Genomic DNA, 13,929 nt, shown 5'->3' with positions numbered 1-13,929 from the left:
AGGCTGGAAGGAATCTGGGGGTGGGGTGGAGCCAGAGGAAGCCCCGCCCTCCCGCCCATCACCCCCTCGCGCCACCAATGGGGCGCGGCGACACAACGGCCAATCCTGGGAGGGCTTGTGATTTCCATGGCAGCGCCGCAGCGGACAGAGCGGACTAGGAGCCTGGCGGAGCTTGGAGGCGCAGCGGGAGCGGCGGGGGCAGGATGGGATCCGCGAGGAGACCCCCGACAGGTAAAGTGGGAGCCCCCACTCCTTGCATCGCAGCGGCTTTCCTGTGTTGTGCATGCGGCTGATCCCTGAACTCCCGGGGGCAGGTAATCGGGAGCTCGGATCCCATTTAACCGACCGCAGAGCCGAGAAGACGACATCCTCTCTGCCTCCGTGGGTGCTGGCTTGATGCTTCTTACTATTTCTTTCTCGTGCTTTCTATAAACTCTGCGTGGTTGCCTTTTCAAAAAAGGGGAACGGGGGAGAGCGTCTCTGAGCATGCACAGATTCCACCAAGCCTGTTTCTTCGTATGTAGGCTTGTTCCCCAACAAAGGGTGCCTCCCACGTGCTCAGAGGTGCTTTGCCCTTCCACTGATTTTTTCCCCCTTTTTGTTGAAATGGAAAGTTTCTGACCACGCACAGAATTCCCCCACCTGCTTTATTTTAATCTGCTTTTACGCAAAAGACTGAAGCAGTATGTGTGTCGGAACTGTACTCTGCATGTGCTCGGAGGCGTTTTTAAAAATGCTCTTTTAAAGATACCAACCTCTTGAGAAGAGTAGCCAGCCAGCGTTGCCACCGAGGATTTTGAATGACTCAGTTGCCAGCTAAATAATTCATATTTGTGTTTCATTAATTGAGCAGAAAGTTTGTTAAGCCAGAAAAACCAGATATTTGTTTGTCTTTGATCTTCTGGATGGTTTCTATTAAAGGTGTTTGTTTAAGATGTAGATAGAAAACCTTTCTGGTCATGTACAATAACTCCATACCCTGTGGTTTTGTTTTTGTTTTTTAAAAAAACTGAGTATAGTGGCCTGTACATGCTCAGAGAAACTCTGTTCTTTGCTGTATTTTTAATCTGCTTTCTGTTGGAAATGAAGGGTGTTTTATACCTGCTGGGATATGCAGTGTCTTTGCTTTGATTGTAAATTCTGACATATATGGGGATCTCTGAGCAGGGCATTTTAAATTTAAAAAGATTGAGAAGGGGCCTCTGAACATGGTTAGAATGCCCCTTTGAAGAGAATCCTAACACAGCTTTCAGGAGATCTCATCCACTTACTTGCAAGAGGGCATCTGTCCCAAATAATCTTTCTTACTATGCCTCATAGCACCCTGCAGCAGGTGGGTTGCATAAAAGATTAAGAGTCTGTAGACACAAACTTAAATGTCACAGGAGATGATCCGGCTAATTTCCTGTCCAAGCTCGCCCCAGGTGAGCTGTTCAGTCAGTCGGCAGCAGCCCACCCAAATTGGTTCATCCCAAGAGAGTTCAGTTCATTTACTCTTTATTCATTTCACAAGAGTTCCTGCTGCAAATCAGTTTAGTTCCCCCCATCATCTCGAGTTAGTCATCTATGATTAATTTATTTCCCGACGTTAATATTCTGCCCGTGAACCCAGATCACCTCCTAATTCAATTTCCTCTGGGTTCGTTACCCACCCAGAAACACTTGAGGTATTTAGGGGGTGTGGGGAGAAATGTGCAGTGGCTTCCCTGCTAGAAACACTCCAGTGTCCCTTGAATATGTGAGTATAGGACAAATTCATGGAGGATTCATGGCTATTGTGTGTCTCCACGGTCAGAGACAGGAACACTTCTGAATACCAGTTGCTGGAAACTGCAGGAGGGGAGAGGGCTCTGGTGCTCAAATCCTGCTTACAGGTTTCCCACAGGCATAGTTGGCTACTGTAAGACAGAATGCTGACTAGATGGACCATTTAACCTGATCCAGCAAGCTTCTCTTGTGTTTCCTTTCTTCCCACTAGTCCTCTTTGCTGCTGGATCCAAACTATATCTAGTCCTCCTTCCCATCTCCTGCAGTGACCCACCAGATTGTTTGGGGAGGCCTACAAGCGGGGTGTGAATGGAACAGCTCTTGCCTGTAATTCCCCCATAGTAACAGCATTCGGAGGTAGACTGCCTCTGAATGTGGAGCTTGCTTTCCTGTCGTAGTTGCTGATAGCCTTTTCTGTCTCCATATGCTGATGCAGGTCCCCTTTTATAAGTCTTTGCAGCCACAAACAATAGCGGCTTGCTTTAAATAAAAATATGGTTTTTCCATAAATGGACGCTGTGCATTATTCCACACATAGTATCCTAGAATTGTCGAGTTGGAAAGGGACCTTAAGGGTCATTTAGTCCAACCCCCTGCAATGCAGGAATCTTAGGTAGAGAATCCATGACAGATGACCACCCAACCTCTGCTTAAAAACCTCCCGTGAAAGGGAGTCTGCTTCCTTCAGAGGTAGTCCTCTAGGGATATCCGATCCTCTCCCATGAATTTCTTTGAGCTGCGTTTAGTTAATGGAGCCTCCATGTGCAGAGATGGTGTACCTCTGCATACAGTGCACTTGGGGACAAAGAGACATCTGCCTTGCCACCGCTGGGAGCAACATGGTGATGGGCCTTTGGCCTCACCCAGCAAAAGCAGCTGTCAAAGCAAGATGGAATTAATTTGTCAAAATAGTCAGAACCTCAGCTGTTGGAGGCATCCGTCCCTCGAGGGGCAGCTTGGCAGTGCTTTTGGCTGCCTCTGCTTCTTAGACGGGCAGGTCCAAACCTGTGTTTCCTCTCCACCTGCTGCTGTTGTGGAAATGAGTTATGGTAGTTCAGCACCAAACAGCTGCTGGAGCAAGCTGGGGGTGGGGACAGGTGAGAGGGTAGAAGAGGCATAAAGTGAGGGGCTTGGTCAGGTGTGGAAGAAGCGTAAAGAGGGGGAGGTGGGGATGACGAACAGCAGAGCAAGTGGGGGAGGCAGACCCTAATATAGTGGTACCTCGGGTTAAGTACTTAATTCGTTCCGGAGGTACGTTCTTAACGTGAAACTGTTCTTAACCTGAAGCACCACTTTAGCTAATGGGGCTTCCTGCCGCCGCCGCACGCTTTCTGTTCTCATCCTGAAGCAAAGTTCTTAACCCGAGGTACTATTTCTGGGTTAGCGGAGTCTGTGACCTGAAGCGTATGTAACCTGAAGCGTATGTAACCTGAGGTACCACTGTATATATATTATTATATGGCAACAGGGACTTAAAACAGTATCTGGGCACCCTGCAATGGGCTGCGCTGGTGACGTCAGCCCTTCATCTTAATTCCCCAGAGGCATCCGTACATATAAATGAACACCCTCAAATCTTAGGCTAATTTGTCTCATGGGCCTATGGCCCCAAGATGTTGGAAGTGCCAAGGAGCACCCTTGTTTCAGTGTTAGAAACTCAGATCAATAATTTAATCGTCAAATGGCACCTTAAACCTTGGTTACGGTTGCCACAACAGAATGTCTGGGTGCCATTTTTTCTCCATTGATCTTTGTTGTTCATTTCATTTCTATACTGCTTTATATTTTGAAGAATGAATTTCAGAGTAATTTACAACACATTAAAACCATGCAGAATAAAACAAATTCAAGTTTCACAGAAAATATTTCAGATCCTTCCCTAAGTGACATTTTACTTACCCCAGCTGCCAAACTGGCACCCAGAGATCTCCCATGTGGTCACAATTAGACCTGTGCCAGACGCAAAAATGTGCCTTGTTAATTTCGAACACTGCCTTGCTCCTCCTGGGGCAAACGGTACCGTTACCTGGGTGCGGCTGTTTCTGAGAACTGTGTCATTTTGACCATGAGAAGAGGCTGCTAGATCACCGGCCAGTGTCCCAACTAGTCCAGCATCCTGTTCTCACAGTGGCCAACCAGATGCCCTTAATGGGAAACCCGCAAGTGAGACCCGTGCAGAAGAACGCTGGCACAGACAAGCCTTATTGCCTCTAGCCACGGAGGGAGAACACAGCCTTTGATAGTCCTCCATGAATGTGTGTTGTTACGGCTGGAGGAGGTTGTATGTAGATTGTCCTGACCGCAATTTCTTTCGCTTTCAGATTTAGCTTCTTCATGGTCTGATTCATTGACGTGGCCCAAGCGATCTGCTTCAGTCGTGTGAGGCACTGTTCTGCAGGAAGATGGTTGGCAAACTCAAGCAGAACCTGCTGCTGGCATGCCTGGTGGTCAGCTCAGTGACAGTCTTCTACCTGGGCCAGCACGCCATGGAGTGCCACCACCAGATGGAGGAGCGCAGGCAGATAGTCCGCCCGGAGCCGGTCAGGGCCACTTTGAGAGCTGGTTTGGGTTCGCCAGAGAACGCCACCTTGGCCTACCACAAAGACATGCCCTTGATCTTCATCGGAGGGGTCCCTCGAAGTGGCACCACCTTGATGCGGGCGATGCTGGACGCTCACCCGGACATCCGCTGCGGGGAAGAGACGCGGGTGATCCCCCGGATCCTGGCCGTCAAGCAGATGTGGGCTCGGTCGAGCAAGGAGAAGATCCGGCTCGATGAGGCCGGCGTCACGGACGAGGTCTTGGATTCGGCTATGAGGGCGTTCTTACTGGAGATCATTGTGAAGCATGGGGAGCCAGCCCCGTACCTGTGCAATAAGGACCCCTTTGCCCTCAAGTCCCTGGCGTACCTCGCCCGGATCTTCCCCAATGCCAAGTTCGTCTTGATGGTGCGGGACGGCCGGGCCTCCGTCCACTCCATGATCTCCAGGAAGGTCACCATCGCTGGCTTTGACCTCAGCAGCTACAGGGACTGCTTGACCAAGTGGAATCGGGCCATAGAGACCATGTATAACCAGTGCCTGGAGGCTGGCTTGGACCGTTGCATGATGGTCCATTACGAGCAGCTTGTCTTGCACCCCGAGAGGTGGCTACAAACACTCCTCAAGTTCCTCCACATCCCGTGGGACCCTGCTGTTTTGCACCACGAAGAAATGATTGGGAAAGCCGGGGGCGTCTCCCTCTCAAAGTGAGTCGGTTCCTCCCTGGGGTGGGGCATCCCTTGAGGGTTTTCCTGAAAATCTTTGTAGGGAGAAAATTATCTTAAGGTGGTGTAGGGGTCCTTTTGGAGCCACTTTTTCTTGGAGGGAATCTTCTGTGGGGCACATAGGGGTAGCAAAATTTTCGCATCTGGCAACCAATGCTGGTTTCAGATAGTACATGGGTAGATGAGTCTAAATAGCTCTGGACACAAATATTCATGCCCCCCTAGCAGTTATGGTGGCTCATTTACCAGACGTAATGTGTTTAGCATTAACTCTGGAAGTGTATAGTTTGGTCAGAATCGAGTGGCATTTTTAGAGTTCTTCAAAAACATGCATACTTCGTGCCTGACTGACCATCCACTGTATTGTGTGTATCGTAGCTATAAAGTCTGCACACCAGGGTGAATCGTTATTGCTAACACTCCTGAAATACTTGCAACCCTACACAGACTATGAATCCCACCAAGCTAGTTCTAACACAGATGCATCCATTTCCCTCATAAACCACTATTAAACTAAACTCTTTCCTAGCACTAACAGAACATAAGATGTATTGAGACTGCGCTCCTTTCGCACAACATCTAATGCATGTGCTCCATTCACACAGCCCTAAAATCTGCCCCTGCTGGGGATAGTTTTAGGGGGCAGGGGGGGCATTCAGCTATTGGGCCTGAACTTCCCCACGCCGCTGCTGCAGATAGTTTGGTTCTACAATATACAATATCTTTATTGTCATTGTCCCATACAGAACAATGAAATTGAAAATATAAGCATTTTAATTTTGCTTACATTTCGTAAGTAAGTACCATTTTACGTTCTGTATAAATCTCCACCCCCGCCCTGCTTTACTTCGGTCATATTTGATTAGGAAAAAGAAACTTAAAATGTGGTTTCCGTAGTAGTCTGAAAGGGCAGGGGAAAGACTTTTGAGATGGGCTTGTCTGAAAGGCTTTTTGAGGTTGGTTCTGGCGTTGAGCACAAATCCCCATGCTCGGTGTATGCTCAGAGGCATGCTGTTCACATGTGTGCCTGGCTGAGTTAATGATATTATACTTGGTTCTGAGTGGTGGGCACTGGGGTTCCAGTAAAGGCTGAAGGAGGAGGTCCCGCGGGCTGGAAATCTGACCTCCCCTGATGATTGTGATTGGCACTCTTGAGACACGCCCCCTAGCAGTGAGGACTTCCAGGCCAAGGTTTGGAACTTCTTTTGGCTTGGGATGCTTCACCACGAAGCTGTCTTTGATACTTCTCTGTCTGCAGCCCTTGTAGGCTGCTAAATCCCACCTTTGAAGAGGTGGAAGGGTCCTCTCTTTGTAGGGTTCCAGCCTGTTTTGGAGCCATGCATGAACAGCACAGTTGGCTCAGTGGCACGGCATCTCCTTTGCATATGGACAGGGCATTCTCATTCTCCTGCCCTGCCACCTGCATGTGATAAAAATAGATCTCTTTGGGTGCCTCTCATCTTAGCTGGGGGCTGGCAGGATTGGGAGGAAAAGGAACTTCTCTTGATCAGCCTTGCAGAGACCCAGATCTCAATCAAGTGGCTTGAGGCGGTACTTAAAAGCAGTTTCCATGGGCTAATCAAGCTCATTAAGACAGTTTGCAAAATATACGTGTGTCTCTTTTGGGGTAGAAGAACAGGGGAAGAGTTAAAAGAGGGAAAAGGGAGCCCAGTTCATTCCTCCCTTCTCTCTCTAATGATTCCATCCATCTCCCATTACGAAACAATATTTACTTTAGCTCAGTGGCCTTTGCTGGCGTGTTCCAGCCTGAGCTGTTTTCTGGCCTCTGGATAACCAGGCCTTCTTGCATTTGTCGCTCTGGGCGACTCCGTAGCCCTCTAGCAATTTCCGGGCGTGTTTTTCCTATCTCCCACGAGCTTGCTTCGAAAGCTGGCGCAAGGGCGTCCAAAAGGAGGCTTTTCACAGGGAAGGGGTTGGCACCAGCGCGGATCAGCACGGGACTCTCTGTGGCTTGGGGGCATCGCCAGCGTGGCTGCTGGCAGGCTGTCTTGCCATAGCTGAGTGCTGAAAAATTCTGGCATTTGCCCTCTCCTTGATGGAAAACATCTGTGTCTGCAGCAGCCTCTGAAGGGGGGGGGGGAGCTGTCATTTCCCCCGGAGAGGATCTGGGCCAAGTTTCCTTTTCATTACTGTAAGCAAAACCCACAAATCTGCAAGAAGGAATGTGCAACGTTTGTGTATGTGTGTGTGTGTGTTGGTTTCTTCACTTGCTTATCTTCTCTTAGGATGTGGCGATGGGGGTGTGTGGTGTCTGGATTTTAGTCTGTTCATCTATTATTATAAGAAGAACTCTTGCTTCCTACATCAGACTGACCAGATGCTACCAGGAAACCTACTAGCCAGAATCATCTCCTGCTCTCGCTCATTCATTCTAGGACGGGGATGGAGAGAGACTCTGCTCCCATCCTCCTTTTTGAGTTTTGCATTTGTTCCCCCACTCAGCCTGGGCTGCTGTGAAAGTGTAGCACCATATTGACAATCCATTAAGGGAGCTCTGTGTCCAAGATCATCAGAATGCCTGGGATTCTATTTTAATCTGCTGTGAAATCCAAAGATTGGCAGTTTCTGTCTGGAGCAGTGCTTTACCTTGGCAGATGCAAGTTCCCAAAGCTGACGTTGGCTGAGTAGTGAGAGGGAGAGTGGTGTCTGTAGGCAGGGCTGGGAGGGAACCCTGTCTAAACCCTGGGGAACCATGCTGCCAGTCCGTGTAGGCACGACTGAGCTGGATGGGTCCAATAAGGCAGTTTCCTGTGTTTGGAAAGGAAGGCAACTCCAACCCCCTCCAAATTCTCCTGCTCCTAGCTGTGGTCTCCCTCTTTGCTGGGTTTATCTCTGGCCTCTTAAGTCATCCATAGAAGAAATTGTGATGTGTGAGCCTTCCCCTGCCCTGGAAAAGTGTGTGTGGTTTAAACTAATTCATGGAGGGAAAAGCTGTGATAAGTGGCTGCTAGCCATGATGTCTATGTTCTGCCTTCGCTGTCAGAGGCTTCTGAATGTCAGCTGCTGGAAACTACAGGAGGAGAAAGGGCTCTTGTGCTCAGGTCATGCTTGTGGGTTTCCCTTTGAGGCACCTGGTTGGCCACTGTGAGAACAGGGTGTGGACCAGATGGACCTGATCCAGCAGCCTCTTCTTATGCACCTTTGGGAAAGCTTCCAAGCCACTGTATTCTCCAGAATATACAGAGCAAATCTATGGGCTCTGGGTTGCTGTGGTTTTTTTTGTAGCTGCCTTGATGTATTTTTCCCCAGCAGGCTTCTCTTAAGTGTGCAAATAAAATCCAGTGTTTTGATCAATACAGTCATACCTCGGGTTACAGCCGCTTTAGGTTGCGTTTTTTTAGGTTGTGGACCACCGAAACCCGGAAGTACAGGAAAGGGTTACTTCCAGGTTTCAGCGGTCGCACATACGCAGAAGCACCGAATCGCAACCCGTGCGTGTGCACACACGGGTTGCAAACGCTGCAGGTCGCAAATGTGCATCCCGCACAGATCATGTTCGCAACCCGAGCGTCCACTGCACCTGGAAATACATTTACGTATTGCATGTATATCCCACCTTTTCTTCCAAGGATCACAGGGTGGTGTACAGGTGTTCTCCCTCTCATTCAACCCTCACAACACCCCTGTGAGGTAGGTTAGGCTGAGAGGCAGTGAGTGGCCCAAGGTCACCCAGCTGAGCATTGTGGCCAAATTTGGGAGGTGGAGGTGGGGTTGAAACCTGGTCTCCTGGGTCCTAGTGCAACACACCAACCACAGCACCATACTGGCTTTAAATGCGATCATTTTTTTTTTAAAAATCCTTTCTTTTGCAGAGTTGAAAGATCTACCGACCAAGTAATCAAGCCAGTGAACGTGGAAGCTTTGTCAAAATGGGTGGGGAAGATCCCCGATGATGTCCTTCATGACATGCCTGTGATCGCTCCGATGCTGGCGAAACTTGGCTATGACCCCTATGCCAACCCCCCTAACTACGGGAAGCCGGATCAGAAAGTTTTGGAAAACACCAGAAGGGTAACAGACAAGGCTTATTGTTACTATAATACTGTTATTTACCTAGAATGATACACTGCACTGTTGGCAAAACTGAAGCATTTGCCCCAAGGAGCATGCAGTTAGCATTTGACGTTTATCTTCATAGTCTTCCACACTCCCCTGCCCCCTCAAAAAAGAGAAAGTGCTTGTGTCAATTTTTATGGTCTTTAAATTCATTAAAGCTTTTCAAGTTTCAAGTGGCTTTTAAACAGGCTTATTTTTTCTGTTTCTTGATTTTTTTTTTAGCTTGATGCTTTGTTTCGCTGCTGATATTTGTTATCTGAGTTGAGCATCTTTGTAATAGTTTTTGTTCCTTTGTTAAGTTGCCACATTCATCCTGTCTGAAAGGTACTTGAGAGAAACACATATTTCCCAAGGAGCTTACAGCAGCCTCCATTTTAGCTCCATAAAAACCCCGTAAAGTCAATATGGTGAGAGGTAGTGACTGGGCCAGAGGGACACGGGTGGCGCGTAGTCCAGAGCCTAGGACTTGCCGATCAAAAGGTCGGCGGTTCGAATCCCCGCGACGGGGTGAGCTCCCGTTGCTCAGTCCCTGCTCCTGCCCACCTAGCAGTTCGAAAGCACGTCAAAGTGCAAGTAGATAAATAGGTACCACTCCGACGGGAAGGTAAACGGCGTTTCTGTGTGCTGCTCTGGTTCACCAGAAGCGGCTTAGTCATGCTGGCCACATGACCCGGAAGCTGTACGCCGGCTCCCTCGGCCAATAAAGCGAGATGAGCACTGCAACCCCAGAGTCGTCCGCTACTGGACCTAACGGTCAGGGGCCCCTTTACCTAGTGACTGGGCCAAGGTCACTCAGTGAACACCGTGGCTTGTGGGGGGCTATGAACCCGCATTTAACCATATCACTGCACCGGCTCTTAATTAAATCAAAACTTGTGTTTAAAAAGGTTTAAAAGCGTGCTTGTTTTCTTTGAAGGTCTACAAAGGAGAATTTCAACTTCCTGACTTTCTCAAAGGAGTGCCACAGGTAAGGCGCCTTGGAAGCATTCGTCTTGCCTGTTGCACCATAAATATTTTTGGCCCTGTCCATCAACTCATTTGGAGGACCTTTCTTCACCTTAATTGAATTTGAGCTAATGGAGAATTTAAAAAGACATGACACATGAGGTTGGGGGGGGGGAGCAACAGGAGGGCAGAGGAAAAAGCAAGCTCGGGTACAAATTCTTTTAAAGGTTTACAGTTCAGATTACCAACCCGCCTTTGGAAATATAACACACAATACTATTCTCCTGTGAAATGAACTCCTTTTTTTAAAACCACTTGGTCAAACTTGAGGTGAGAGCTTTCATTCCATCCTTAAATGAGTCGTGGCCCTTTCTTCTCATTGCAGCTGCGGAAGACTGTAGAAAGGAAGCCCCAGGCCAAGATAAAATGATTGAGGAGCTGATGTGAAAGTATAGTAGTGTGTGGTGTCTGTCTTGTGTTTCCCCAAACACGGACCCCCGCCCCCCATTTTTGGCTGCAGGCACTGGAATTCTTCGCCCCCAGCTCCTTTCATTCATGTGCATGTATGTGTGTGTCTCTGTGTTCCACCTGCTTGGTACACACAGGGAGGTAGTTCCTTTGGTCTCTGCTGTCCCTCTGGGCCTCCCTGCCTTGGCTGGCTGTTTCTAACCTGAAGCTGTAGAGGAGCTGCCCCGTTTGGCTTCATATGCTGCCTTGGCTCTGCTCCGCTCCAAACTTTGTGTGCTCATCACCCCCATAAAATAAAGTGTTGCAGAAGCTGTGTATTTTCATTAGAATTGGCATCTAAGTAAAGTCTCTTTCTCTCTTTTTTTTTAGTTCATCTGTCCCCTATAGTCTCATTCAACAAATCCTGTCTCTTATGGAGCCAAAAATAACTATTATTTACGGCAGCCTTTGGCAAATGGGGGCACTCCAGACGTTGTTGTTGGACTACAACTCCCATCAGCCCCCAGACAGGAACTGTGGCAAAACAGTATGCTGGTCTAGACAGAACTGGCAGAGCCCTTTGTATGCTCTTATTAACAGACCTTTTTTGTTCCCGTCTGCTTTTAAGTAAGATGGTTCATAAGGAGCTCTTGCACTGATTGTTCCCCAGCACCTGCTCTTCTGGGGTAGACTGTCTTCAGTGGGATGTTCCATTTAGTCACCTAAACCCCAAACCACCAATAGACTACTTCCCCCTCATTTCCATGCATTTCTATTGTCCTGTTATTTACCGTATTTTTCGCCCCATAGGACGCACCTAGTTTTTTTGGGGGGGAAATAAAGAAAAAAAAATTTATTTCCCCTCCAGGCACGGGGGAAGCCTGAGCTTCCCCCGACCCCAGCCCCCAGAACAGGCTGCTGCCTGCAAGCCTTGCGAGCCCGGCGCACAAGGCTTGCTGACATCTGCCCGAAGCATGGGGCTGGCTCCGCAGCTCGCCCCGTGCTTCGGGATGCAGGCTGCCGCCCCAAGGCTTGCGCGCCTGGCGGGACCTCCCACCGGGCGCGCGAGGCTTGTGGACATCTGCCCGAAGCACGGGGCGGGCTCCACAGCTCGCCCCGTGCTTCGGGCTGCAGGCTGCCGCCCCAAGCCTTGTGCGCCTGGCGGGACCTCCCGCTGGGCGCGCAAGGCTTGCGGATAGCTTCCTGATAGCTTGCGGTGCGCACCGACGCCTCTCGCTCTCCAGGCTTCAGCGAAAGCCTGCATTCGCCCCATAGGACGCACACACATTTCCCCTTCATTTTTGGAGGGGGAAAAGTGCGTCCTACAGGGCGAAAAATACGGTACATTGCTGGCCGTCACTAAACTTTGCGGCAGTGAGTTTCATAAACTCATTCTGCGTGAAAAGCATAATTGAATTGTTACCGGTCAGTTTTATGGGGTGACGACCCCCTCACTGGTATTTGCCTTTTTCCTTTTCCTGTTTACTAACAAGCATAATTGATTTTAATGGACAGCTGGTATTTACTTGTGAAATTAATGTGCCTTCCATCTCTCTCTCTCTCTCTCTCTCTCTAGGCTGATGTGCTGAAATAGAAGTCCTGGTGGAGTTAATTGTGCTTAATTGGTAATAAAAGGAAACATCCTGTCTTTCAACCTTTGTTTGTTAACACACAGTATATGGCTGGGGTGGGGGAAGGTTTATTCTTGCTTTCTGCTTTGAGCCCACCTTCATTGGGCTGTGTTCTCCACAAGCACTCTTGAGATGAGCATGGTAATAAGTGTAAATGTCTGGTGCGTTGTCTCCAGCGAGGGTGAAAACCTTGCAAGTTGTGCTTGAATGTGATGGGCCCCTCTTGGGAGGAAAGCCGCCTGCTGATCACCATACTCTGAGTAGACCCATTGAAATCCACACTATGCAATTAAAGCACTCTCGTGCCATTTAATGCAATTAAAGCACTATAAACTCATGGCTTTCCACAAAGTATCCTGGGATCTACGGTTCCCAGATTTCTCTTGGAAGAGGAATTGATTGTTAAACCACTCTAGAAACTATATGCAGCATTTAGCATTAGCTGAAAAAAGTAACTCATAGATTATGTGATGCCAAAGGCTCGGAGGACCTTGAAAAATTTTGTTCTGCTTAATGGGATTTTAACAAATACAGACACTCTGAACTCCCTCTCCACAGCACAACTTAAAATTAGGCTTTCCTAACAGTCTTAAGTACTCTACCATCCCAATATTAAGACTTTTATGGATATACTGTGCTGCTTTTGTGGATTTTTGATATATTGATTTTAATTTTTTGTTGTTGTTTAGTCGTGTCCGACTCTTTGTGACCCCATGGACCAGAGCACGCCAGGCACTTCTGATTTTAATTTAGATATATACAAAAAGTATTAGTAGGTTCTGGCTGTCATTGACTCTGGCGCCACCTACTGTTTGGCTCCCTGCCTTCTGCCCTACCAGCCACAATAGGCAGCTGCATCAGTCACTGAGCAGAGGTGCTTGTTCCACGTGTTTGCATGCTGAGCTCCTGTCAATAGCCCAGAGTTGTGTTAACGTATGGAGCTGCCATACACTGAGTCAGGCCATTGGACAATCTAGCCTTGGTATTATCTACATGGACTGGCAGCGTTTCACCAGGGTTTCTGGCAGGAGTCCTTCTCCCTGCCCTACTTGGAGATACCAAGGATTGGAACCTGGGACCTTCTGCATGCAAAAAGGAATGAGTCACTTCCCCAAAGCTGCTGCAGGTTGCCCACCCTTGAGTTGCACTTGCTGAAATCTTTTTTTTCCTCTTTTGACCAGGGACGTCAGCTGCCTTTTTGAGGAAAGCATTGGGGTGGAATCGTCAAGATCCTGCTGAGCTGTTCTGTTTGTTCAGAATTTTTTTTTCATCCTGTGGTTTTTGTTTTGCTTTTTAAAAAGGGGGTATATTTGTGGGAGGGGAAGGGGGTTGTGCACACATGTTAACCCTCTGTGGCTTAGTCCTCGTGCCATTGACTCCATAGCGGCCCCTCTGAAATGCTGGAGCTTTTTTGAGTGAGTGATTCCAGGATCACTGCACCAGAGAGGGTGCACTGCAGCTGGAGATCTCGTCTGTGCAAACCTCTTCAGAACGAGTGGGCAGCGAGCAAAAGTGCTTTCCTGTGCACACATGCCATTTGATATCCACCGTGCTTGTGCAGGAGACATTCTCCGTGAATTCATCCCATGGCCAAATTCTTAAGACTCGTTGCTGGAATTCCAGGACTGTCTTTCTCCATTTACACAGCTCCTCTGAAAGCCATAGGAGCAGAGATTGTTTGGACTGAGACTGGAGATGCCTAGGCTGCCTGTCTTTTCTCTCTTGTTCTTGCACCTTAGTTTTTACCAGAGCGGGTTTTTGTAAAAACAAAACAAAACACAGATTTGGAATGTCAAA

At 48.5% G+C, this 13,929-nt stretch overlaps 1 protein-coding gene across 4 annotated transcripts; it reads left to right on the top strand.

Annotated features, from left to right (window-relative positions):
- Positions 1-84: 84 nt before the first annotated feature.
- On the top strand, positions 85-13,929 carry TPST1 (tyrosylprotein sulfotransferase 1). Of its 4 annotated transcripts, none has more exons than XM_080984029.1 (7): positions 85-231; positions 4,089-5,014; positions 8,866-9,064; positions 10,026-10,076; positions 10,440-10,503; positions 12,078-12,126; positions 13,314-13,929. In XM_080984029.1, the coding sequence occupies exons 2-5, from the start codon at positions 4,170-4,172 to the stop codon at positions 10,482-10,484; spliced, it is 1,140 nt and encodes a 379-aa protein (XP_080840155.1). In that variant the 5' UTR covers positions 85-231; positions 4,089-4,169; the 3' UTR covers positions 10,485-10,503; positions 12,078-12,126; positions 13,314-13,929. The 4 variants fall into 4 exon arrangements, with proteins under 4 accessions (XP_080840155.1, XP_080840156.1, XP_080840157.1 ...); XM_080984030.1 differs by having other exon boundaries at positions 10,440-10,511; XM_080984031.1 differs by lacking the exon at positions 10,440-10,503.

This window comes from Podarcis pityusensis, assembly GCF_964106645.2.
Source record: "Podarcis pityusensis genome assembly, chromosome: 15".
Lineage (NCBI taxonomy): Eukaryota > Metazoa > Chordata > Lepidosauria > Squamata > Lacertidae > Podarcis > Podarcis pityusensis.
The sequence above is the reverse complement of the archived record's forward strand: the minus strand, read 5'-3'. Positions and strand labels throughout refer to the sequence as shown.